This window comes from Eschrichtius robustus, chromosome 18 (genome assembly GCF_028021215.1).
Source record: "Eschrichtius robustus isolate mEscRob2 chromosome 18, mEscRob2.pri, whole genome shotgun sequence".
NCBI lineage: Eukaryota > Metazoa > Chordata > Mammalia > Artiodactyla > Eschrichtiidae > Eschrichtius > Eschrichtius robustus.
The window spans coordinates 6339526-6367326 of NC_090841.1; the positions used below are offsets into that span (position 1 = coordinate 6339526).

General features: G+C 42.2%; 1 protein-coding gene across 2 annotated transcripts in view; it reads right to left on the reverse strand.

The window, feature by feature from the left end:
- FLT1 (fms related receptor tyrosine kinase 1) overlaps window positions 1-27801 on the reverse strand; it is a 170920-nt gene that overhangs the window by 142348 nt on the left and 771 nt on the right. For both annotated transcript variants that reach the window (XM_068526895.1, XM_068526896.1), the window contains exons 2-3: window positions 1768-1864; window positions 1148-1380 (exon numbers count right to left, since the gene is read on the reverse strand). In XM_068526895.1, the coding sequence (XP_068382996.1) occupies window positions 1148-1380; window positions 1768-1864 (330 nt within the window). The remainder of the gene's footprint in view (window positions 1-1147; window positions 1381-1767; window positions 1865-27801) is intronic.

Genomic DNA, 27801 nt, shown 5'->3' on the forward strand with positions numbered 1-27801 from the left:
AGGCTGATACGAGCTAATATGTTACTGCCAATATCACACTACTGTTCTACTGTCTCTGAGACTAACCCTGAATCTGGAAAATTACATATTATGCTCAGGTAAAACACTGTCTAGTTGCCTTATTTCAAAAAAGATTCCCACCAAAATGTAAGTCTATGGTGCTGCCTTCAATGCAAAGACCCAGTTCTTTAACTCGCCGGGAGGAAGACCCAGGATGTGTGTTTAGGCTATTGAGGCTGATGGTTGCTTGTTTTGTTTTTTTTAACTTGAGTTTGTGCCTGAGGTGCCTACTAATTTTGCTCTATGTGTTAGAGCTCTAGCTCTAAGGCTAGAGTCTTGGGCAAGTTTTGGAAATTGGCTGGAACGAAACAAGGAAGAACAAAGTGACAAGTCATCTTCCTTATTATTCTTTCCAGGGATCCATTTCTACTGCCACTTTATGTTTCTTTAAGGATTTTATATTTCTTCCCTCTGAATATTATTTCATTTCTTCATTCTCTAAGGAAGGAAAAACTAAAAAAATTATACTATAAAAATTATAACCAGAACATGATTCATTTTTTGTCTTTCGCCCTTTTCACTATGCAATGGCATGTGCCTGGTCTTATATCTTCATAATACTCGCCTCGTGAACATGAAATAATACAGCATCATTAACTGGAATTAATTTGGTAACCTTCAAGTGACATTAGCAACATTACACCTATGAATTTAGTATAGAACAGTATTTGACAATTTCAACCTATCAGAGAATGCAGTTGTGTTAAAGGACAAAAATCTTGTATTGTATTTTGGGCTTCTCAATAATTAAGAAATAGAACTAAAAGCTTGCCATTCATTTATTCATCCCACGATGTGCCAGACAGTATTCTAGGTGCCATGGATACAGCGGTGAACAAAACAGACAAGAGTCTCTCCCTTTAGGGAGCATGCAATTGACTGACTGGTCCTTGAAAATTCTGGTTGAAACTGACACTCAGGAAATACATTAAAACGCACTCCACAAGTTTCGACAGCTAGGGTAGGCTCTCTTTCCTGGCCCGCTTCTTTCACAGTCACTAGGAAAGCTCCCTTTCCAATGGATCAGGTGGATTTATGACCCACTGCAAAGTTATAGCAAAGAGAACGTAGAAAATGGAAGTCTTACCATTAATAAATATGTAGATTGTAGATTCTGCTTTCTTTTTCTTGGAAGCAGGTGTAGAGAGATATTTGCAGCTGTAGAAGCCAGTGTGGTTTGCCTGAGCCGTGTTCAAAGTCAAAGTACTGCAGAACTGCTTGCCACTCCTCCCACAGGCAGATTTAGTTATGCTCAGCCTACGGCTTTGGCTTTCCTTACTCACTGTTGCAGGCAAAGACCATGAATGGGCCCCTTCCCCTCTGCAATCACAGATAAGAAAACAAAACACAGTCAGTCATGGCTGGGGCCAGTTCTGAAGCTGTCATTTCTATCCTGAGGTCTTTTCTTAAGTACAGTCACTTTCTTTACAGAAAAGTAACACATTTAGAAAAGCTTTTAAACAACTCAAAATGTTCGGGACATCCCTTCCCCTGATTCCCCGTGAGTGAGTAATTCCCTCCGATCCCATGGATGAATGTATCACCCTCCAGGGGAAGCTGGATGCATGAGGTTTGCACTTGGCAGATGATGAAAGACCACTGACGTCTACCTGTCTCCTCTGGGGGGCCACCTTTCTACTCTCCTAGGGAGTGGTTCTGCCCAAGGAAGAGCAATCAGACTGTCCCCAAACCAACACGGTCACTCACCTGCATTTGAGATACAGCGTCTGGCCTGCTTGCATCACGTGCTGGGTGCCTTTTAAACTCAGCTCAGGACCTTTTAATTTTGAACCTGAACTACATCCTGGAAAAAAAGTTTTTGAAATGTGTTATTTGCAAATTGCCCTCTCGTCTTTTTTTAAAAGGTATATCTTTCCACAAAAGGTAACTTTTCATCTTTAACTTACTTGCATAGACAAAAAGGTACATCTGATATTAATTCACAAATTTTTTCTATTCCAAGACTTCTTGCTCATGAATACTGTATATCCTACTATGCCAAATGATCTAAGTAATATTCAAAAGCCCATTAATTTAGAACATTAATAAATTCAATCATGATTCAAAGGGCAACCATATTAAAGTATATAGTAACTTATTAAAAACTCTCAGGATTAAATGTCAATGTCATCCAAAATATATTTCTAATACTGAACTACCAACATGGATCACCTGGTCATACAGGCCCGTCTGATCTTTTTCTGAATACAAGGCATGGAATTTTCCTGGATTCTAGACATAGCTCAGTCATTAGTTGAGCCATGATATTCTGGGTGAGTCATTTCTCTTTCTGAACTGGTTTCCTCATATGGAAAACTAATTCTAGAATCAAAATCAGTTTTAGAAGCCACTTGGTTTGTCTTACATAATCTCCAACTTCCTTCTATAATGGAAGAGAAAAGAGAGAACTGTCTACTCCTACGTGACATTTGACAAGTATATTTCATGGGGGATCGTTGTGAGACAATGAGATCAGCTATGCAAAAGTGTGCTAAAATCAACACATCTCCATAGGACACAATATCTCCTCAAGACACAGTATCTCCTCACAACACAAGATCTCCATACAACACGGTATCTCCATACGACACAATATCTGCATACAACACAGTATCCGTCCCAGGGAACAGCTATGAGACCCTGGCCAGGTCACCTTCTCCAGATCTCAGTTCTCTTATCTGTAAGACGGGAGACTGGACTGCATGACTTTGGTTCTCTGTCCATTTCTGACATCCCCAGACCCACAATTCTTTGAGCCATTGGTGCGGTAGAGGTTGAGTCTCTGCTGAAGCTCTCGACTTAGCAGAAGAGGCCTCTGATCAGGAGCTCTCCCCTCGTCCCCTGCTCTCCCCCTCCTCCTGGTAAAAGCGGGAGATGGGGCTCAGGATTAGCAGGGGTAAGGGTCAGCAGGAGGGAGAAAAGATATTCTTGGAAGGAGGGATGTATGCAGAGCCGATCTCAGGGAATATTTTCTACATAAAAAATACGTTTCCGAAGTGGAATCCAAAGCAGAAGATTGGGATCTTAGACCACAGACCTGCGTGTGTCAGACTCCACGGGGAAGTCTAGCAATGCTCCCTAGTGTTTCTCTCAGGTCCTAATATCGCAAAGAAAACTAGACTCAGTGAAAGATCTGCCCTAGAAGCTTAATCTCTCCACTTGCTGCCGGCATGCCTCGGCATTACTGAATGTGCTGCCCCTCGGCATCCTCACGTGTGAACCAGAAAGTCCACAGGCACAGCACGGGGACTTGGTGCTCTGCTGTCTGGGTGGCGGGCACGCCACCTGGCACGTGGCAGATAGATGCCCCTGTCACCGACACCTAGCAGAATCACTCCCCTCCCCGACTCCCATCAGAGAACGTTTTGCTGGGTATGTAACTGCAAAGATGTTAGATGAACATTATCTTCTTTGCTGGTGTTGCTGATGATATTAATATTCTGAAAGTCACTTTTATATACAATAGGCCCTGGTATCAAATTATGGTTGGAGCAAATGGCTCAATATTAACTAAATTTAAATTCGAATGACCGTTTCATCGAGCTCCCCTTGGTCTATCAAATAACCTCACAGAACAAGTCGACCCATTCAGGTACCTATAGAAGAATTTTGTACTTTCCTCACGTTTATGAGCTTTCTGAAGTAACAGGGTAGCTCAAAATCAGTGATCCAGGAGAACACTACGTCTTTCAAAAGCCACAGCCAGCAATTAATAATGCCTGCCCTGAAAAATGTCCAGGCCGGAATAGCTTCTGCCCTTCTTTGTGGCATGGAACTCCAGGGATTTAACTGAGCAATTGTTCGTGGGTTGGAAAAGGTCCACCCCAAGCTTCCTGTGGAAAATTCTGGCAATACTTGCAGGTATCTCTGTGGTTTGTGTGCACATAATGAGTTTTCCCATCCAGGAGAGGCCAAGGGGAAGATGCCTTCCTTCCCTGGTATGAGGTGATTCCTACTTTTTTCCCTTTTTTTGTTGTTATTTTGGTTTCCAAATTGTGTGAATCTTTCTCTATCAGTGCCCTAGAACACCAGTACTCCTGACCCTTGTCAGAGAGGATCTTAAACCTTGAAAAAACCACCCAAATGCCAGCAGAAAGAGATGTGTCATGTAGAGAAGATCCCTCAAAAAATATGCCAACTGCACATCCCTCTCTGCAGTCCCCACTCCAGCCTCCAACCAAAAGAAAACCACCTAACTGAGTGATTAAATAAGACACTAAGAGAAAAATAGGATTATTGGAAAGCTTAGGGGGATAAATATTGAGAAAAATATTTTGCTATAGAATTTGTCTCCGCAGACATCATGAATTTTGCCCTAGGAACAAGGAAGCTAGGTAAAAGTAGTTGATTGAAAGAAAGGAAAGGAGAGGTATCAGGAAACAGCATTTCGAAGTAACTGGACACTTTGGGACATCACATCCTTCAGTTAATAGGAAACTAGAATCTCATAAAGATGAACGGAAGTACCAAGACTACAGTTTAACAGGAAAACTAATAAAGAAAAAGGAAAGTGAGATATTTATTCCTCAACTGCTCTGAAATGTCATTAGGCCTTGAAACACTTCTTTGAAGCAGTTTAATGCCCATACACCCACTTGTGTAATGAATATTTAACACTTTTTGAGTGTCTCCTGCATGTCAGACACTTTCTCCATCTCGGTGGTGATGTGTAAGGACATGAACATGCATACATCCAAGATCCGATATCTTCTTCCCACCATGAACAACTCTGTTTGCTCGACTCATGAGTAGCTCAGAGTCACATTGTCCACTTAGAAATAAAGCCACAGGATACTTCATTTCGAAGGGTGGAGTGCTACAACTTAACAATGATCCCCCATTGTGAAGCTCAGATGGGGATCAGAACTTTCCACTGTTTGCCATGGTAGCCTAGAAGTCTCGTTTAAAAGAATCATTGTCCCCTCAGGAAACTAGGTGGTCCGTGAACTATTGTTTTCATCAAAGTCAACTACGATAGAATCACGGGGGTCAAAGAGATCTCCTTATACCAGGAAAATTACTATTTAAATAAAACCAAACAAAAAACTCAATGCAATCAACATGAAAAGGCAGTCTACTCAACGGGAGAAAATATTTGCAAATCATATGTCTGATAAGGGGTTAATATTCAAAATATATATTTAAAAAACCCGCATACAACTCAATAGGACAAAACCAAACCATCCAATTTTAAAAACGGGCAGAGGATCTGAACAGACATTTTCCCCAAAGACAGACTGTCGACAGGTACATGAAAAGATACTCAACATCATTAATCATCAGGGAAATGCAAATCAAAACCACAATGAGATATCACCTCACACACAGAATGACTATTATCAAAAAGACAAGAAATTAACAAGAATTGCGGAGGGTGTGGAAAAAAAGGAACCCTTGTGTACTGTTGGTGGGAATGTAAATTGGTGCAGCCACTACAGCAAACAGAATGGATATTTCTCAAAGAGTTACAAATAGAACTATCACATGATCCAGCAATTCCACTTCTAGGTATTTATCTGAAGGAAACGAAAACACTTACTCGAAAAGATAAGCATTCACATGTTCACTGCAGCATTATTTACAGTAGTCAAGACTAAGTGTCCATCAATGGATGAATAAAGATGTGGTATATATACACAATGGGATACTATTCAGCCATAAAAAAGAATGAAATCTTGCCATTTGCGTCAACATGGATGGACCTTGAGGACATTTTGCTAAGTGAAATAAGTCAGAGAAAGACAAACACGGTATCATCTCACTTACATGTAGAATCCAAAAAAAAAAAAAAAACCAAAACAAAAACAAACTAAGTGTAGACTATGAAAATGGGCTTTATCACATGCTTCTTTATTAGGAAAAACTATTCAGGTCAAGCACAGTGGGCTAATAGCATTAAAAAGCCAATATGTGTACGTGAAGTTATGTGAGCACTGACACTTTGTACTGTCCTTGTCTGAATATTTTCCCTCATTGTTTGTCTGTTCTGTATTATTGGGTAGGTAGAAAGCGAACAGAGCTTTATGGCTCTTAAACAAACACCCCTTTTCTTTCCCCACACGATGAAGCTCTGGGAGGAAGCCCAGGCACAGACTGTTCTAAGATGTTACATTTCCCACCTGTACTTCATTGGGCAAAATGGAATGCTTTCTGTGACCTCAGTGGGAAGCGTGTGTAAAATTCCAAGTAAATAAAAAAGACTTTATTTTGCAACCAAATCAAAGCCCAAATGATTGAGGTTCTTTCTTCAAACCTCTTCAAAGCTACCATGATGGACACTAAGAGAGAGAACACCCACCATAGGTCATTATGAACCAGACAGCCTTGCCCACCACTTTTAAGACTGAGAGCAAGCTCTTATATAAAGTTTGACTAAAAGTTATCTTTAGAAAATTGCCTTTTTTATTGATCTGAATAATAATAGTGTTCTGACCTGTTAAATGTAACTTCAAGACAAGGCCATTAGCTCCTCTTCCTCTAGACGACACCCCCTCACCCCTACTATATTGAAATCAAAGGGCTGTTCTCTGTAAGAAAGGGGCCTTATTCAAACAGGAATCATGAAACAGCTATGTTTTTCCATTTTTGATTGGGAATCATGAACCTTCCCAGCTCTGCTACTAACTAGCTCTTTTGTGGCCATGAGCAAGTCACCTTAAGCCTCAGATTCTTCATCTGCCAACAGAGGAGGCTGGACTTAGATTTTTACAATTCCTTCTGGCCTAGAAAGTCAGCGATTCTGAAATCCGCAGTGATTAACAACAATGTACAAGTTAGAAATCACATTTTAAAATACTTCCAACTACTGGAAGAACAAATAACCCATTTAAAAAATTGACAAAGTATCTGAATAGACATTTCCCCAAAGAAGAAATATAAATGGCCAGCAAGCACATGAAAAGATGCTGGACATCATTAGCCATCAGGAAGATGCAAATCAAAACCACAGTGAGATACCAACTTCACACCCACTAGGATAGCTTCAATAAAAAAGACAAGAACAAGTGCTGATGAGGATGTGAAGAAACAGGAGCCCTCATATGTTGCTGGTAGTATTGTAAAATGGTCCAGTTGCCTTGGAAAACAGATTGCAGTTCTTCAAATGGTTAAACACAGAGTTAAACAGATGGCTCAGCAATTCCACTCCTAGGTATCTACCCAAGAGAACCAAAAACATATGTCCAAATAAAAACTTGTACACAAATGTCTGTAGTGGCATGATTTGTGATAGCCAAAAAGTGGAAACCACCCAAATGATGGGTGGATAAACAAATGTAGTCAATCCATGCAACAGAATATTATTTGGCAATAAAAAGAAATGAAGTATGGATATACGCTACAACATAGATGACCCTGGAAAACACTGTGCTGGTGCACACAGAGGTAAGGCCATGTAGGAACACAGAGAGGAGACAGCTGTCTACAAGCCATGGAGAGAGGCCTCAGGAGAAACCAAAACTGATGACACCTTGAGCTTAGACTTCCAGCTTCCAGAACTTCCAGCTTCCGTGAGAAAATAATATTCTCTTGTTTAAAAACCAAAAAGAAGCCAGTCACAAAAGGCCACATGTTGTATGATTCCATTTATATGACATGTCCAGAATAGGCAAATCCGTAAGACAGAAAATAAGAGTAGTGGTTGGCAGGGGCTTGGGGGAGAAAGGAACAGGAGTGAGTAACAACAGGAGTTTCTTTCGGGGGTGAAACTGTTCTAATATTAGATAGTGATGATGGTTGCACAACTCTTGTGAATATACTAAAACTCACTGACTTATAATTTAAAATGGTGAGTTTCGTGGTATGTGAATTTTATCTCAATAAAGCTGTTTTAAAAACAAAACTTATGACTAAAATAATCAGAGTTAAGTTGCATATTGAGCTATTTTGAACTTTGTCGCTACATACCACCTCAGCAGTGTTAGATTTTTATACTTTTAATTGTTTCTCCAGCTTAAAGCTTTAGAAGGCTGATTTTAGAGAGAATTTTTACTTCATGTTCAATAACATCATTATTTATGTATTAGAAGATTTACAAACATATTGCAAAAAACTCATTGTTCCCCCAAATTGCAATCTTTTAAATTTAATGTTAATTTAAAATCACTTCCAATTGCATAGTTTGAATTTTACCTATTTAAATTGGAATTTTAACAAATTGAGTCACGGCAAAAATTATGTTGCTAGAGCTCTTGGAAGAAATCTACGGTATTTCCTTTAATATTAAAATTATTGATTTCTAATGGATTTGGTTTTAATGCAAAGCTTTGTATATTAGGTCTCTTTCAAATGAGAGGCATCTGTGTTTGATTTCACATACCACGTTTTCAATAGTACATAATCCTACATGATAAATGACCTCTTTATCTAAATATAAATCCCCAAGTATCATGTTTCTAAAATTTGATGTTAAGACCCCGAGTCTTTACCAAGGTTGTGTGAGGTTAATTAAACATAATTCATAATAAAAGAAGACTTTCTTTCCTCAAGACGTAGCTTATTAAAAGCTTAAGTCTCATAGACTAAACCTCATGGAATCTTTTTGGTTGGTGGCAAGGGTGGGAAAAAGGTTAAGAATGCAAATGAACCAAATTTCCAGAAACCTCCAAAACTTTTGTTTGAGAAGCTAATACCCACAGGGCTCTAATACTTAATAAGAAGTTAACTCTTGGTCTTAACTTCTGTGTCCTGCCTCTATTAAAGTATTTGTCAGATAATATGAAGGGTCCATTATAACTGAACACAGTTCGGTTAGAATGACTCTTAAATGAAGATTACACCACCAACCCAGGGTACAGGCACCACACTCTACTGGAAGACATTATAACGTACATTTTTCTCTCACTTCTAGCATGATGGGGAAAGACCAGAGAGCTCCTGTTCCGTCTACCAGCAGACTAAATCAAAGGTGGGAAAGCCATGGGAGTTTGTATGACAGCAGCATAACTCAAGCAAGTCCCACAATGAGAGGCGACATGAGTTTTTTAAATGTTATTTTCCTCCCAGAACAACTGGCCTTAAATCAAGGAAGGATCTAGAGAAATGAAAGGATGTTTACGTAAAGACATGCACACATACATTGCTGCCTACAGGGAACATGCTTTCCTCCCTGGGAAGTTTGTTTTAGGAGTGGTGGAAGGTGGGTTTAGAAATGAGAGGGGGCATGTACATTCTCTCAGGCACAGGGAAACCTCTTTCCACGCTTGGACTCAGAAACTGACATGTACTCGGCAACAGCATGAAGCTCTGACTCACTGCTGACTAATCCCTTGTGGAGATAAGATTGTGACTTTTAGATGGACAGATGTAGGATATTTTAGATTACTGTGCTCTTGGTCCCGGGTCCACAAAGGACGGAATGGTAAGGTAGCTGCTTCCAGCAGTAATACACCTAATTTGTAGCAAGTTGCTAATCCCAGAGACTTGCTATTTTCTTTCTCATCTTTTTGTTATCAAAGGGACCCACAAAAAAGAATTCACTGGTTTCTTGCTTCAGAGCTTCTGCTATCCCAAGTAATCCCCAAATCATCAGATCCAAACTATGAAGCACCTGATCTCCATGCCTTAAGAGAAAATTTAAAAGTCATTTATATAGCATTTATGTCTTGAATTCAGGTGTAAAAAAACAAGGGAAAAATTGTTTAATTTCAGCAGTGACAGTTGGCACAGCCCTAAACATATGTTTACTTGAATAATTTTCTTGTTTTAAAGCTTACAATTCACACTTTGTCAGTCAACAAAATCCACCAACAGCTTTCCAGTGCGGCGCACAGAGGACACCATGGTATTAGCCCCTGAAGTGACCATGGTCTTGGTTCCATCCATGCATGGGTGATGGACTTCACTCATTTTCCCTTAAACTCTATAAAGGTTATTGAAAAGAAAAAAAATCTGGGTGGTTTAAGATGTTTACCAAGAGAAAAGTCCTCTACCGACATCAGCATTCCTACTGTCAACGTTTACGAGGGGCACGTCTTCAGGGTACCTCTCTGAGCTTTTTCCTTGACACTGGCTTCTCGGAGGGTCATGGTTTAACAGGGCACGTTCATTTATCATCGGGCCTGTCACCGGCTACCATCAGGAGCCTACCCTCCAAGTGACCCGTACCCAGGAACAGCTCCTTTTCATGTGACATCAGAGTTAATTAAGGTTGGTCAGTGAGAAATCTCCTGCCGACCGAGGAGTTACCTTTTTACCCCCCAAATGCTCTACTCCCACACCGATGTCCTTTTATTGAATGAGTTCACAAGCCACCTCCATAGAACTGTCTAACAAGATGTCATTTCAATTTACCATACGATGTCATGGGAGTTATCTGAGCGGCTTGGAGCAAGGGTCAAGATCCGGTTGACAGGGCACGAGACATAGCTCACAAAGCATTCAGTAGAGAAGATGGTAGGCTTTCCTCTGCTTACACAAAAGGAGATGGACAGAACCAGTGCTCTTTATACCCTAAAAACGCCAAGAGGAAGGTTGTGGGTATCAGGGAGGGCTCGGCACGGCTGTTTCTCCGCCAGTAGCAGGAAACGCACTACATGTGAAGCAGACACCCTACCATCCTCTGTTCTTATCCAATGTTACTGTTCAGAGGACTGTGGGGAAACTGGACCCGATGACACCTCACACGGAAGGGCTTATAATCACCAGCAGTGCTATGCTATCATTCACGTCGATTTACAAGTTATTTCAGGCCAGAATATATTAACTTTCAGATTATAAACACCTGAAAAAAAAGAACACCGCAGAGATGCAATAAACACACATGCAATATACAAACACTCGGTTTACTGGAAGCAACCAGGGTTTTTCTGCTGTTGTTCATCTTTCATCAATTGCTGCATCCTAGCATTTGGAGCAAGTTGCATCATTAGGCATAGTAGTCGTATTAATAAAATGTTTGAACTGCCTTAACATTAACCTTCTATCCTCTGAATTGTTCAGGATTACAAGTTTCAGTTCAGCCCAAGGTATCCTCTGTATTCTTTTTAAACAAACAATCACTAGTCTGGAAGCATAGGACAGTATGTAGGCAACCCACAATTTAAAATCTCAAGTCTTCCCTATTCTACATGGCATTAGGATTATGCTTTGGTCTACCACAAAACATTTTACCAAATACTCTGTGTGTATTACTGTTCAATGCCAAAGTTCCGGGCATCTATGGAGACAATGACAGCAGGGCCCCGGAATTCATGTTATTTACGTGGATCCCTCTGGGTTCCTTTAGGAAGGAAAGCATCACAGAGAAGACCTGGGAAATATTTCATCAATTCAATAAAGGAGCTTGCCATAAAATGGTTCAAGTATAAGGATGGGAATTAGAACTTTAAATTTTAGTTGAGCCATTGTGTATAACCTGTCATGTAACACTGATAATCCTCAGGTTCACACACAATTCTTTCTGGAAAAAACTGAAAAAAATATATCATGGAGCTGTATGTTGGAATGCTATTAAGTAACCATAAAAAATATTTATCATGCCAAAGTTTTAATTTCGAATCCAACATGATGCCTTAAAATTTTTGTACCATAAAATGAAGAAAGGCTGGCAAGTAGGCAGGCAGGAAAGCATGTACCTTAAACTCTAGCTATCCATGCAAGAAAAGGACGAAAACGTTATTATCCCTAACTCAAATTTTGGTCTATTCTTTTTATATTGTACATTCTTCAACTTTCTAACCTATTACAAATAATGACACAACCCCACTTGCTTTGCATATAAAAGTATGGGAGAAATAAAATGAGATTGGAAGGCTGAGTGTGATAAAGCCCTGATGTTAATTTCAAGCTTATTCTGATAGAGTTTCTGGAGTCTAAACTACATAGAACACATTTTTCCGGAGTACTTTAGACTGTCTGTAAAGGAGGTGCCTTATAAATCCACTCACTGAAAGTTGAGAGATCTCCGTCTTTGTTACCAATAACATATACAAACCCTCTGACCCTTGAGATTTAAATAGCCAAGAGTGTGCAATAAAGTTATCCATCATAGGGGAATTGAGGTTTTGAAAGCTGCGTTAGCATACTTTCTAAGGCTCATTAAACACTGTCCTTGACCATTGTGTTTCTATTGTCAAAATCAGTTTCCTTCTAAATTAAACAATTTGGAATACAATTGCTTTTCATTACACATATTTTGGAGATTAATCCTGCACAGACAATGGGATGGGTGTGTTGACTGAACAGTTCTTTTAGATTCTGCTTTGCTTTAATTTTCATGTTTTCTTAAGACTCGCTTAATTTACATAGTAAATATGGGTAATAGCAGGCCTTCCTAAGATTTTTTTTTTAAAAAGTTTATAAATTCTTAGATGGAATTAATGTTATACAAGTTTTGCTGACAGCCAAGCTTCTGGAAGGGAAAGGAACCAATTAAAAGCAGTATGCTGCCACCAGAAGTATCTCAATTTTTAAAGAAATAATTGACTGAAGGTTTTTCAGTCACTTCAGTATGTGATATTCAGTTCTTCCTTACAAATATCCATGACAGACTTTAAAGTAATTTGCACCCAAAACCTGGAGAATATTGGTTTTAATTCTCGGGTCATTTTTACTCATACAGTTTCGTTAATCTATCATAGAATTAGCATTTTTAATATCCTCCAAGATATCGTATATCTGATGGAAGAAAAAATAGAACCAAACACCAATTTCTGTTATCAGTTGGCCATCGACCTCACAGGCTTTAAAATAACTTATGGATCAGCTCATTCTGGAGGACAAGACCAAAACCAAGAAGTAGAAGTTACATAAAAGCAGAAGGAAGCACTGCGAAGAGAGGTAGTAAGGTCCCCAATACTGGACCTGTCCCCACAAAGTGAAACCACCAACCCCGAGATGAGACTGATGAAGTGAGTGGGTTAAGGGTTGGACTCCCATCCATGATTCCAGGAGGCTGGGAATGCATCACCTTCATTTACCTATCCTTCTTATCTCTTTTACTGCCAGCCAATCCTGGTTTTTTCCCTACTCCATTCCTGATACTACCCCTTCCTCTCACCCCCCTCACCTTGGCGCTCTCTCTGCTGCTCTGTAACCTCAGCATTTATTCTTCCATTTAATATTTCAAACATATTCCAACAGAAGGATACAATAATAAACAAGACAAACAAGATCGCTTCTTTGAAGGGTTTATAACTTAGGCTGGACAACAGATAAGTATATAGAGACAGATGTAATTTTATACTTATAGTTTTTTTACAAGTGTAAAATTACATTATGTTAGTGGGTGATCAGAGGGAAGGGTACCAGATGTGGGGAGGAGGGGAGGAACCCAGCCCAGGGAGTGAAGGACGTTCTCTCAGAAGAATGATGTTGAAGGTAAGACCTGAAGAATGAGCGTGTGTTTGCTGAAGGAAACACCAGGGTCTCTGTCTCTCTCCTTCAAACCTGCAAACCCTCTAAAACCCAACTTTACTTTGCAAACAACTGTTTTCTTTTATCAGCTACTCTTAATTCTCTTGTTTCTACAGCTCTGCTCTCCTTGATCTCTTTGCTGAGGAGAGAGCTCTATTGTTTCTTTCCAATGCCTTGGTTTGCATAGATAGATAGATAGATAGATAGATAGATAGATAGATAGATAGATAGATAGAGTTGTTTGTTTTTTTTTTAAAGTCTGGGGTCTACCTGACTTCAGTTGCTATTAGAGAAAAAAAGCCACAAGTGAACATTCACTAGAAGATATGCCTAGGTCACACTGTGCCTTTTTCTTTTTCAATATAAATTTATTTATTTATTTGTTTATTTTTGGCTGCGTTGGGTCTTCGTTGCTTCACACGGGCTTTCTCTAGTTGCGGCAAGCAGGGGTTACTCTTCGTTGCGGTGCATGGGTTCTAGGCACGCAGGCTTCAGTAGTTGTGGCTTGCGGGCTCTAGAGCGCGGGCTCAGTAGTTGTGGCGCACGGGCTTAGTTGTTCTGCAGCATGTGGGATCTTCCTGGACCAGGGCTCAAACCTGTGTCCCCTGCATTGGCAGGTGGATTCTTAACCACTGTGCCACCAGGGAAGTCCCACACCGTGCTTTTTGAAATCATGGAAGAGGGATAGATACAGAATGAGTGGAATAAAAGAAAATGATCAGATGTGATCAGTCCTAGCCAGGACTTAACTTGTGCCTCCTCTTCTCTCCTCTTCCTAGCCTACACCATGGATGGTCCAGAGCCAAGGGGAAATGGTTTTCAGAGCAAATGTTCTTATCCAAGAGGGCGAAAACAATAGCAGCAACAATAACATCACCTGATATGTTTAGGCTGCGTTGCTGCACCTACAAATTAAGGTTCCCAATCAACTGTCTTTCTTCTGTGCTGTTTGGGAACCTTGACCAGCTAAGAGTATCCCAGGAGGAGGGTCCATCTAAAGGAAATATCTCTTGGGAGCCATTTCTGTAGTGGCCAGGCAGCTTAGATCCTCATTCTGAATTCTGAGTCTAGATTCAAATCAGGAGAACACGGCAGCTCAGCCAAGGATAAGAAAGGGGTCACTGGAGCCAGAGGATGGCCCAGAAGGAAGGAACAGAACATTTCAGATGTGTGGGGAGAATTCCTGCCAGCTCTTGGACATATTTCTGCCAATCTCCTCCACTACACCCGCACATAGGTTCTTAGAAGGTGAACCAATATGGAACCATGATTCCTAAAAGGCCTCTGAGACCCAGAGGGACGTCTAGGATACAGCTCTAGTCAGTTCAACCAGCATTTATTGAGTGACTACTATATGCCAGGCACTGTCCTGGATTCACAGCTGTGAAGACAGGGCAGAAACCAGCCCTTCCTCTTGAAGGGCTTTCAGTCCTGAGAGGCCCCTTAGGACATGAGTCACCAAGAAGCAGATTAGGTGAATACCACCACGTGTTCAAGATTATCTAAGTCAACAAACAGAGATCACCTCAAAGCTAGGTACACTTTGTTTTTAAAGGACACGTTTCTGAGTACAGGGAGTCACGAATTCTTCACTAACATAGATGAGTCATTTCAGTAAAATTTACAGTTAACATCACAAAATAAAGACACTCAATGGTCAACACAGAGCACGATAGATACAACCATGTTTCCATCTTAAAATAAAATATAATAAGTTAATTGATAATTGTTTGAGCACTTTTTAAGTGAATATGTTAAAAATGCTCTAAAATAAAAGGGTCTTCCAAGCATGCCTGAACTCATGCTAGAGGTTGAACATGAACCTGGAATGATGACTGGTTATGAAACTGACATCACGAGAATTAAATTCAATACGGCCCATGCTTTCCCTCGTGAAATCACAGCAGAAGATACAGCATTCCAAAACACTGTCAGAAAACATATTTCTCAAAAGACATTTCCCCTCCCAAGTTTCTACTTAACACTCTTCCAAAATGGTGAGTGAATTATTCCAGCAAAGCAATACCATGCCCATCTGCTTGCACCATGAAGCACACTGAAAATCAACAACAACAACAACTCTATTTCTACACTTTAGAATTTTACTACTCCTAAAAAGACATCTACCCGGATATAGAATCACTAAGTTTAATGACCGGTCCAAAAGGGCTAAAGCAAACTAGAAATTCTTGAAAGTTAGCATTCATGAGAGTTTCCTGCATTTCTAAGTGACTTTGTGTGGCAAATACTGAACTTAATGTATTTTTCATTTACCAGCTTTGAGGACAGGGAATGGGGTAGGGGAGTGAGTGGTAGACCACTTCTAATCTGTACACCAGTGATGTGTGTCAAATATTCCCTAACCCCCAAGAAGTTGTAGGTACACGAAGTCCATTCTAAGGCAATACAATGACTCAATTCCCATGCTTTTTTTTTTTTTTTTTTTTTTTCCTTCTTCTCTAGTTCTAGCAGAATTCCCTATGGAGAAGATTTCAAAGCTATAAAAATTTCCAAATAACAACAGAGAACAAAAATCTGATCCAGCAGGAGACATTAAGTAGAAAAGAGTTAAACAGTTTTCCAAAAAGAAAACAATACCATTCATCATAGACAAAATGCTATAACACAAGTTTACATTGCCTTTTAAAATTGTTTGTTTGCAATCCCCTCTAATATATCCTTGCCTTTCCATCTGTTTACGTATATTTTTGGTTTCTCTAATGCCAACTTAGAAAAAGAAAACAATCATAAAAATCAAACTGTATATATATAACCACTCCTTATAACTTTCATCCAAGCCATGTATCCCTTTGACCACACTTTCTACTGTTTCCTTGGAACAAAAGATAAAACTCCTCTATAGGTGGCAAAACAGCATTTTTCTCAGATTCAGATAAACATGGCCATATTCTGGTATCAAAAAATATCCCTCTCAGTGTGGAGAAAAGGGAACCCTCCTACACTGTTGGTGGGAATGTAAGTTGGTACAGCCACTATGGAAAACAGTATGGAGGTTCCTCAAAACAATGAAAAATAGAGTCGCCCTATGATCCAGCAATCCCACTCCTGGGCATATATCCAGACAAAACTATAATTCAAAAGGATACATGTACCCTATGTTCATAGCAGCACTATTTACAATAACCAAGACATGGAAGCAACCTAAATGTCCATCAGCAGATGAATGCATAAAGAAGATGTGGGGCGGCTTCCCTGGTGGTGCAGTGGTTGAGAATCTGCCTGCCAATGCAGGGGACATGGGTTCGAGCCCCGGTCTGGGAAGATCCCACATGCCGCGGAGCAACTAGGCCCGTGAGCCACAACTACTGAGCCTGCGCGTCTGGAGCCTGTGCTCCGCAACGAGAGGCCGCGACAGTGAGAGGCCCGCGCACCGCGATGAAGAGTGGCCCCCGCTTGCCACGACTAGAGAAAGCCCTCGCACAGAAACAAAGACCCAACACACCCAAAAATAAATAAATAAATTAAAAAAAAAAAAGAAGAAGATGTGGTACATATATGCAATGGAATACTACTCAGCCATAAAAAAGAATGAAATAATGCCATTTGTAGCAACATGGATGGATTTAGAGATGATCATACTAAGTGAAGTAAGTCAGAAAGAGAAAGACAAATATCATATGATATCACTTATATGTGGAATCTAAAACATGACACAAATGAACTTATCTACGAAACAGAAACAGACTCACAGACAGAGAGAACAGACTTGTGGTTGCCAAGGGGGATGGGGGGTGGGGGGAAGGAGGGGTTGGGAATTTGAGATTAGCAGATGCAAACTAGTATATACAGAATGGATAAACAACAAGGTCCTACTGTATAGCACAGAAAACAATATTCAGTAGCCTGTGATAAACCATAATGGAAAAGAATATAAAGAAGAACGTATACATATGTATAACTGAGTCACTTTGCTGTACAGCAGAAATTAACACAACATTGTAAATCAACTATACTTCAATTTAAAAAAAAGGATCCCTCTCCAGGTAAGGATCAAGGAAAAAATAAAATGCTTTTTTCTCTTTCTTGACTTCTTGTACGTTTGAATGCCTGAAAGGAATGATCTAGGGAAAAGCAAGAGACCCAAAGAGCAACAGGCCTTAAAGAAATGCTTCCATTTTTGTTAACTGTACAAGGACTATCAGTCAAACAGGCAAAGCAGAGACTGTGTTCGTGACCATCCCAGACCGATGGGCGCTCCCTCTAGGACAATGCCCTTGGACAGCTGTCTTTTTCTCACGGGCATAATAACTTTCTATTCTAAACCCTGAAAACCAAACTCCTTGGTTTTCCTGAATTCCTAGATTTTATCATTCAAGATCTTTTGGATAAATGTTGGTGGAAAGAGTACTGATTTCAAAATCAGAAAGACCTAGGTTTCCACCCTGGCCTGGTCACTTGGTAAGAATGTGACCCTCGGGGTTTCCATTCATAAAAGAAAGTTAAAAGCGTACACGCTGGATGGTTCCGGAAGAGGTTCACAGCGCCGGGTATGTGCATTCCTCCCCCTTCCCCCGGGGACAGAGTCCTCCCCCACCCCAGTTCATGAAGCATCAGGGCCCACCCCTTTACTCCAGCTTCATTATGAAAAAAAGCTCCAGGTTGTTGCGGTTTCTGGGATCTAAAAGGCGCACAGAGAAGTAGACATTTGACTCCCGGAAACAACCTGGCAGAGGGCAGCCCAGCCTGTCGGGGGACCTACCTGATGAGACCTCTTCCAGGATCAAAGTGCCCTTCTGGCGTCATCCGCCCTCCCGTGCAAGCTCAATTCATCCCAAGCCCCATGTGGGAGCGCAGTGTGGAAGCCTACATAAAGTCACGTTCTTAATGGTTTTGGAGCTCCTTCTCTGACTTGAATTTTTTGGAAGGGCCTTGAATACCCATGATAAGAAAACCCACATGATGAAAATTCTGTCTTAATGGAGCCTTTAATGGTGTCTGCCACACAGAGCAGTGGAATCTCCCAAGGCCATTTGAGGCCGGAGTTGCAGTGGAGTCTCACGTTCTTTGGACGTGGCAAAGCTCCAAGGATAGAACGGTTTGGAAAGAAGGGAAAGACTAGCACACTCTCACCCGTGCTCCTTCCCTTCTCTCCTTTCCTTTAGGTTCTAAGGCGTGGTAAGAGGAGGGAGGTTTGGAGTCTGCCGGAACCAGATGGAAATAATTCCAGTTTAGGGAAAGTATTTATCTAAAGTACTTAGGTACTCTGTGACCTTAGAAGAAGTTTTTAATTTACCCAAGCCTCAGTTTCCTCATATGTAAGAGTACTGTACCTACCTCTTGGGACTGAGCAACGTAATATGTATAAATCTAAGTCCTGACAACCCATGAGCGTTAGTTGCCTCCTTTCTCTCCACCCCCCTCCCCCCAAGCGCTTACAGCCTCACCACATCCCCCAGGAGATGCTCAGAGATCCTCCGATCTAAGCCCCGAGAAGTTGCCCACTGCCTACGCTCGCAATCTGAGGGTCAGCTGTCCCCCGCTTCATGCCGGTGCCATGGTGTTCTTGAGAGCCTGGCAGCCCCCTTAACCGTGGCCTATGTCCCCTCATCAGCAGAGTTACGAATAGGAAGCTCTTCCACTGGACCAGCTGTCTTTAGCTCACAGATTAAGAAGGGCCAAGGCATTATTCACTATTATTTTCTTGGCCAAACTCCAGAATCTTTTCAAAATCTAGATTGAAAAGAAAGGTCAGGGACTTCCCTGGAGATCCGGTGGTTAAGACTCCGTGCTTCCAATGCAAGGGGCACGGGTTCGATCCCTGGTCGGGGGACTAAGATCTCACATGCCGCGTGGTGCGGCCAGAAGGAAAGGAAAGGAAAGAAAAGAAAGGTTTAGTACTAAACAGCAGTGTGGACCTCGAGAAACGAGCTCACAAGACTAAGCAGCTCCTCCCGCCTGGAGAGAATGTCTTTCCCCACGCCCCACTCTGAGTTAGGACCGCTCTGACCGTCCCAATGTGGCAGAGGTGGTGCTGTAAGAGTTCCAAAGGCCTTGAGACATCCGCTGTTGTCCTCTCAGACGGCCCCTGCACCCAGTAAGGAGGGCGGGCTAGACGGCTGAGGGGCCAAAGGCCGCCTGCGGAGGGTGGCCCCCCCCCCTCCCGACAGCCAGTGCCGCGGTCCCAGGGGCAAAGCCAGGGGACTACAGCTGCATGCGTGACCGAGGTGAGGCCCAAAGCAAACCGCCCAGCTGAGCCGCACCCAGATTTCTAACCCACAGACTCATGAGACATAATGAATTCTCGTCGTAGGCCACTGCGTTTTGAGGAAGCCTATTATGTGGCAGGAGATGACAGATACAAATGCTATCATGACTCAGGCTTGAGAAGCACTGATTCAGCCGTGGGTGAAGGATATGCTCTTTCTGTATCTGAAAATGAAAGCGTCCAAATACAGCTCACACAATATTAGGCCTTAAATGCCCTATAGGTACCCCGAGATGCTCTCAGGGAAGGAGCAGCGGCTTATACTCTTGGCGTTTCACGAGAAGGCTCCCAGCACCACGATTCTGCCCGGTGAGAGGCCAGCTCTGTCTCCAATGTGGCAGCGACTTTGCTCACCAAGGGGGACAGACCCCTGGCACATCCCCAGAAGTCAGCAGAGCCATACTGCTCCGACAGGTAGAATTCAGCCATCCAAGTGGGGACGCTGATGCCAGCAGACGAATTCAGCTACAGAGGCTTGGTCAGAGAGGGAAAGAGAACAAGGCTTCCGACAGCTTCGTGGAGGGCTTACTGAAGGGTAGCAGGGCTGGACCAAAGGCGCATGGGTGCCCGGGACAGGTCAGTAGCATGGCACCTTCCCAAAGGACTCTGTAGCCATGTGCCCACATTTCTATAGAGGAAAGGCTGGGCACTCCACAGCGTGAGGCAGGGAAGGAGGCCTACTACGAGCTTTCCTGTCTAGACCAGCAATCCAGTTCTGGGTCCTAACTCACATACCCTGCTCTGCAAAACAGGCCCGCCCATCCCAAGCACTTTATCCCAGAATTCCTCTGATTCTAAGAGAGGAAGAGTTCCTTTCTTCCTCACAGATACAGTTTCCTCCACCTTGTTAGATGTCTAGTAATGATTTAATTTAGTGCCTTTTCCAGATTGGCCCCAGGACGGGTGCCTCCCAGGTAGCCAGGCCTCTCAGTGGAGCCCGAGGTCAGGGGCTCTCAAAGCAGTGGTCTCTGCATCCGTGCCTCAGCACCACCTGGGATCTTGTTAGAAATGCAAATTCCGGGCCCCATCCCAGGCCTACTGAATCAGAAACTCTGGGGCGGGCCCAGTGCTGCAGCGCAAGCTCTCCAGGTGATTTGGATATATGATAAAATAGAAGGTTCCGTAACCTCGGCCGCCCATTGGAATCACCTGGCAGCTTTAAATGAACGATGCCTCGGTCCCACTCAAAAACTCATGATCAAATTGGTCAGAAGTGCAGCCAGGGCAAGAGGATTCTAGAAATAAAGCCCCCCACATGGTTCTAATGTAGAGCCAAAGCTGGGGACCCTGGAGAGAAGCAAAGGGTTTCACAGAACTCAGTTGGCAGACTAATTACTAATCAAGGCCGCCAAAGGCGGCCTTGAGCGCAAGTGGTTTCATATTTGCATATGACAGAAGACAAGGCTTTTCACTTATACAAGGTTCACCTCAGGCCTCGTTTCACAAAAGAACCTGATCATTCTTAGAGCTTTGCTTGTGTTGACCACGTGGGAGGGTCTGTGGTTTGAAAGGAAATGCAGTCCCACTCCACCGGTTCAACAGAAGGATAGAAGACCAGGCTGAGAAAAAGTACCCGTAATAAGCACTGTGGTAACCTGTGAAAAGACAAAAGCGTTTGCCGAGATTTGCAATAATGAGACGAGGAAGAAGGCAAGTGCATTAAATTTCAAGCCAGCAAGAAGCACAGCAAATGTGTCATCAGCTGCAGGACAGCATGATGAGACGACAGCGGTGCCTCCTTGACAACAGATTACAGAGAAGGATGCTCACCTCCCTCGTTTTCACACCAAGTGACTTTGTTTTGGAAGCAAATGCTTTGTAAAACTTTTATTTATGGTTAAAACCTATCTGTTTAATGCCACTTTTACTATTTTTCACCAGGTCCCTATTTTCTAAGACCCATGGTTTGGTGAACCGTGGTATTCTTCAAGACCACAACCTCTGTATGCTTTGACTACAGGTCCAAGTTAAGTCCAAGATTTTGTTAAAAAAAAAAAAAAAAAAAAAAAAGTCTTGAAGCAGATCACGGGTGTCCCGGCAGAAGACAGGGCACAAGAAGAGTATGGGAGCCAGAAAGAGGCTCCTGGCTGGCCCAGGGTTAGTCCCTTGGTCACACGGGTCAAGGTCATCACTAGGATGCTGGTGAAGACGACTCAGACCCTGACACCAGAGCTAAGAGTCCTTTACTAAAATCAGCGCTTCTCAATTTTTTAATGTGCAAAAACACATCTGGGGACCTTATTAATATACAGGCTCTGATTGGTTAAGTTGCCAGGGGATGCTGGGCCATGGACCACACTTTGAGAAGCATGCTGCGGGCATGTGCAAAGTTTGGGGCTGGGGATGGGAGTGGGGGAAGGGAGGCACCAGCTCGAGACTGGATCAGGGGGTTCCGATTTTTCAGAACATGTTTCACACCTAGTAGGCTGGTCCTGCCAGAAGAATCTATTTGCCTCAATAGTTAAGGAGAACCTATTCTAAGGAAGGAGGAAATCAGGCAACTAGCCTGGTCCTGTAACAAGGCTCCTTATTAAAGCAGAATCTTGACTCTGAGTATCTCCCTGTCATTCAGATTTGCCACACAGCCCAGCACCCAATGACTCAGGTTTGAGTCTATGAGAGGAAAAGTCAAAGCATAAAATCTAAGAGCACTAAAAATAGTATAAAGCCCTGCGGAGTAAAGGTGAAGGGCCCGGCCCCATACCGACAGAGGGTTAGGACAGAACTGCTGCATGGACCCAAGCCCAGCTTTGCTGGCCCAGAGGCCCCAGGGAATCATCATGACCAAACAGGAGGGGATCACAAGACATGGGTATCTCAGAGCTGAAAATCATAGCTGATTTCCTAGATCTTAGCCACTCACTGCAGAGGACAAATATTCTCTATTGAGAAACAGCCTCTTTAAGGAATCCACTGTAACTGAGGCCCAATGGACAGGCAAGAGTAACTAATAACCTGGAATAAAGTCATATCTGGCCCGGAAAGATTTCTTCTTTGAAATGACAGTGTGGCTACATCATTCATTCATTCCAACATTTACCGAGAGCTTCCATGCCAGGCATGACAGTAGGTGCCAGGGATGTAAGAGCAGTTAAGACACGGGCCCTCCTCCCCAAAGAGTGAGGGCAGACACATAAACAGAATACTAACAATGCAAGGTGAGAAGAACAGGAGGAGGGACCCACAGGGACCCATATAGGGGCTATAAGAGAAGGCTACATATAGGAGCGGAAGAAACCAGTCATTCTGTCTGGGGCTATAAGGAGGAGTTCATGGAGCTGGTGATTTCTAAGCTGAATTTTGAAGGCATGGGAAGAAAAGATGCAGAGGGAGAAAAAGGGTCTTGCAGGCAGACAAACAGCATGAAAAGTGCAAGGCCCATCTAAAGAATGGTGAGCTATTTCTTTGACGGGGGTAGAGTTTGTGTGGCTGGGACACGGGGTACGTGGAGGGAAATGGTAATAGATGAAGCTAGTACCGTAAGCCACAACTATTTAAGCTGCAGCCATTCAAAAGGAGGATTCCAGCTGTTCACAAGAAAAATTAGTTTTCTCCCCAAATCTCTCAGTATATTACTAAGCAGCCATCGTTTTGATATTCCTAATTAAACCCCTCATGGGCTTTAAAGTTTTTTCATATTAAGAAAAAGATGCCAGTTGGGTATAATAAATTATGGCATAGCTATACCATGAAATGTTATGAAGTCATTGAAAATACTGTTGTAAAAAATTAATGATGCAGCATTAAAATATGAACGTATTATGTTCAAAAAGGCAGTTTAAATAGATCTTTTCACAAAAGAGCATATAAATGCATATCTACCACTACAATATGTTCATATGGTGCTAGTTTTATGTGTGTAAAAAAAATTTATTCGTGCATTGATGGTGAGAAAGAAGACTCTTAAATATATTCAATAAAATGAGAAATAAGATTAAATACCAGCATTTAAAATGAAATTTTAGCTCTGCAGTAATGTTATTCAACAAATATTTGAACATCTCTACTCTGTTTGGGGTACAGGAAATACAAAAATGAAGAAGAAATGTTATCTGTAGGATGAACATCAGGTTCTGTTCCTGGGTCTGCCACCAGCCAGCTGTTGAGCTTGAAAAAAAAAAAATCACTAAACTGCTCGTCTCTGAAAGGAGTACATTAGATCCCTGAGGTTCCATCTAGCGCTCACAGTGTATGTGTCTGCGCAATGAGATCAATTCTCTCAAGGAGCACAAAATCAAGGAAAGGAGCAATAATCAGACATGGCTCTTAGGCATCCAGCTTTACCAAGACTGATGGGAAATCCCCAGGAATTCTTGACATCCCCCGACATCCGCCCCAGCAGCAATGCAGGAAATCTAGTCCACTATCGTCAGCAGACTCAATGGAACCATTTCCTTAATGAAACCCCCCTGCAGTCCCAGATACTAAACCAGAAGCTTTCTTTTCAAGCCCTCCCTCCATCACCCCCCATTCCTCCCGTTTCCTTCCCCTTCCTCAATCTGGTATAAAATCCAGTACTGTAATCAGCAGCATGCAATTTCCAAGGCACCCAAGTGTGTGAGGAATCAACAAAGATCCTGGAAAGCATCTGGCAGGAGCTCTTGTCATTCCTTACAAGCCTCCCCAGTGTACTGAGCCCAATGGGAATGGACTGTTCTTGTAGATCGTTTTCAACCAAATGCAACCAATGCTTTTAATGCTTTTAACCGTTGCTAATGACATATTTTTACTTAAAAATTAAGCCTGGTGTTATTTCAAATGTCCCTCCTCCTCTAGCCACAATGACAAATGCTCTGAAAAATTATGATATTCACTTGCTATCCAACAAACTCCTGACCGTGCAATTGAACCAAGACCCTAACACCAGCAAGCTCTGCGTTTAACACCCGGGTGCCAAGAGAACTTCCCTCACTCTCCACCCTCACACTCACTCGCATGCACATCTCAATTTAAAGCACTACAGAAGCTATTTACTCTGTTATTTGTTCTTGCTTTGCAGAATTCTCAAGCCAGAGTAAACATCAGTCATAACTTGGTGATCTACTGGGTAACCTTCCTCAAGGATACTACCTTTTTTTTTTGGTGGATATAAAACCATTTTGGGAGGCGATATATCATTTTCAACTTCTCTATTATATACATTCAAAGGAGATTTAAAATATCTAAATAGTTTTGGTAAAAACAAAGTGACTATTTGGTCTGTTCTAAAAAGTCATATAAAATAAGTTCCAGTTTAAATAAGAGGTTTAGTATTCTTGTGGAAATTGGAAACTCTTTTAGACTTAAGTTACTTGGCGAGCAAATAAGTATTATTTGCAACTAGTAAGCATTAATTGAAAAAAACAAGAAATACATATGAGTTTTAAATGACCGGTCTCCTTAGAAGAGATCATGGAACTAGAGTTATGAAATAGAGTCTATTTCATAGAGTTACACATTCTGTTAGTTTAAAAAAAAAAAAAAAAAAGCCCAAGATCATGATTCGTCCTGGCTTGGGCATCCTCTAACAGCTTAGTTCTTGCAAACCCGACAAAGAGCAAGCTAATCGGTTGGAATTAGGTGTGTTGCACTAGTGAAAAAGAAAATCCACCGTGATTACTGACAGCAGGGGAAAGCCAGCTCACCCCTTCAGCCCCAGCTCTGGCATCACAGGGCTGATCACCCATTCTATAGGCAAATGAAGTTGAGGGAGGGAGAAAAACAGACACTGTGTTCAGTCTGTTTCTTGGAATCATTCATTGAATTTTAGAGCTGGGAAAGGCCCCTAGAAATAACCATCTATTCTAATGTCTTAATTTTACATGTGGAAACACAAAACCCACTTAGTGCTCCCTAGAAAAGAAACTGGATAGCCTATTACAGAATTTTCAACAGGGACAGAAAAAACTTAATAAATAAATAAGGTCAAAATATTGAGGAACTAGAGTAGGTGACCACCTACAATTTATCTGCAGTGTGATCCATCATTTGGAAAACTAGGTGGACCACCAAACGTGCTACGGAATTAACATTTCAAACGTACAGTTCCGGAAAAAACACAACCCAAAGTGTGGCTTTATAAACCTTGGAGAAAAGACAAACTGTTATGCGAAATTAGCTTGATTTTGAGAGATTTAGTACATTCATTTTGGAAATGGGGATCATTGTCATGTACACTTTTGATTTAACTTTATACCATTAATTAACTCCACTCACAAAATTTGCAAGTGAAGCATTTCCGATTAGCTATAGCAAACTGTACATGTCAGCTGCTCAAAAACTCTAGAAAAAGGGGGGCAGACAAAAAGGGTCTGTGGCTTTCATCAAGGGTGCGCTGCCTTAAAATAAGAAAACGAGACTTTGAGCTGGAGAAAGGAAGACTAGTATCCTCTTAAGAGGAAGAGACTGCAACATAGAGGACTTGGAAGCACGTGAATATTGGAGTGTTTTTATTTCCCAGGATATTTAGAAGAAGGTAAATATACTCTTTGCGGGGAAAGGTATTATCTTTTTGTATTACTGAACCTCTGATTATTTTATACCTCAGTGAACGCACACGTAATATTAATAACTCATAAAATTATATAGCACCCAACAGTGAGCAGAGCTGGCCCAGGATGGGTGCAAGCTGGACTCCTCATAAATCCACAGGGCAGAAACTTGGCCCCTATCTAGACACCACTCCCCAGACATGCAGCCCCTCGTTCAGTTTGAAAGCGCTGATGCAGCTTAGAAAGCAGGTACCTGATTGGTTTACTGTGACGCAGCTGTTAACCCGCGGGAGAAGCCTGTGGTTTAGATTGGCGATTACAAACCCCAACAGCTGATAGAACATTCCCTAAACCGGCAGGTGAAGAGGTTCTCACCTTGCCAATGTTTGTCTTGCTTTCCCCCTATAACACATATGTAAAACATTTTTTAAGAAATCACAAAAGAGTTCCAAGATTTCTGCCTCATTTAAGTAAAATCTAAGAGCAATCGTAAGAGGATCTCACTCGCGTTTCTGAAAAGCTGCCACGGATCTAAGTTGCTTTTAACCAGGAACAGAACTATACTTTGCTAGTTTTTGAAACAAAATAAAGATGTCTATGTGTGAAGCAGAAAATCCAATAAAGCATATACTTTCCCCTCCATGTTTTGGATTCACAGTAATTTACCTAGATTTACTTTTACATAATAGACGATGGACTTCAGCAAGTTACTTAAATGCTCCAAGCAACTGTATTTCAAAACACGTGACTTTTCAAACCCCAAAATGTAGTTTTAAAACAGAAAAGCAGTACTTCACTTCATATAGTTATTTTAGCAACATTTCCAACTTAGAGCGAGTTCTCTCCAATTTAGTACGAATTCGCCTTGCCTCTCGGTTTAACAGCTTCATCCAAGTGGAACGATTACTTGTTATTAAGAAACAGGTGGTTTAATTAGTCTTCCCACTGAGAAGGAATATTTGTTACTGCCTTTCGAGTTTAACAAGCATTTAAAAAAAAATATGCTCAACCCTACGGACTTTCCTACCCAGGGATCTTTGCAATAACCTATGTTACTGTATTTTACTTCGTATTTTACCTTTCCTCCACGACGCTTAAGAGACAGGCGCTCCAAAATCGGGCTCTCTGCGCCCAGGGGGACTAAACCAGGGGGCTTGGCCACTGAGCCCCGCTGAGAAGAAAAGGCAAGTCCGAGTCCCTAAATGCCCTCGGGTTTTGGCGCCTCGGGGAGGCCACCGCCACACTAACCAGGTACAACCTACTGGTCCCTGAAGGTTCTGCCGCCAGTGTCCCTAACGCCCAGCAAAGGCGCGCACCTCACCGATTCCTCAAACCGCACCTTTTGGTCCAAATCATTTGCCCTTTCTTCTCTCGGAACTTAAAAGGCTAGGCTTGCAATTCTGAAACTTAACGGGATTTGGGTCCTCGACTGCCCTCGTCGGTCAAGGTCACTCAGGTCGGCGACCTGGGCTGGACCCGTGGCAGAGGCTCCACTCGGATGGATGCGCGCCCAGCGCTCAGGCCCAGTGGCCGGCGAGTGGGAAGCGGGGGGGAGGGAAGAGAGGACGCTGGGGGAACGTTCCCCGGACACGCGAGCTCGGGGGCCCAGAGTGGGTCGAAGGATACCAGCTCTTGCCATCTTCAGGGATCTGTGTGCTCCCGCCAGGCACGCGATCCCTTCCTAAGGGTCTC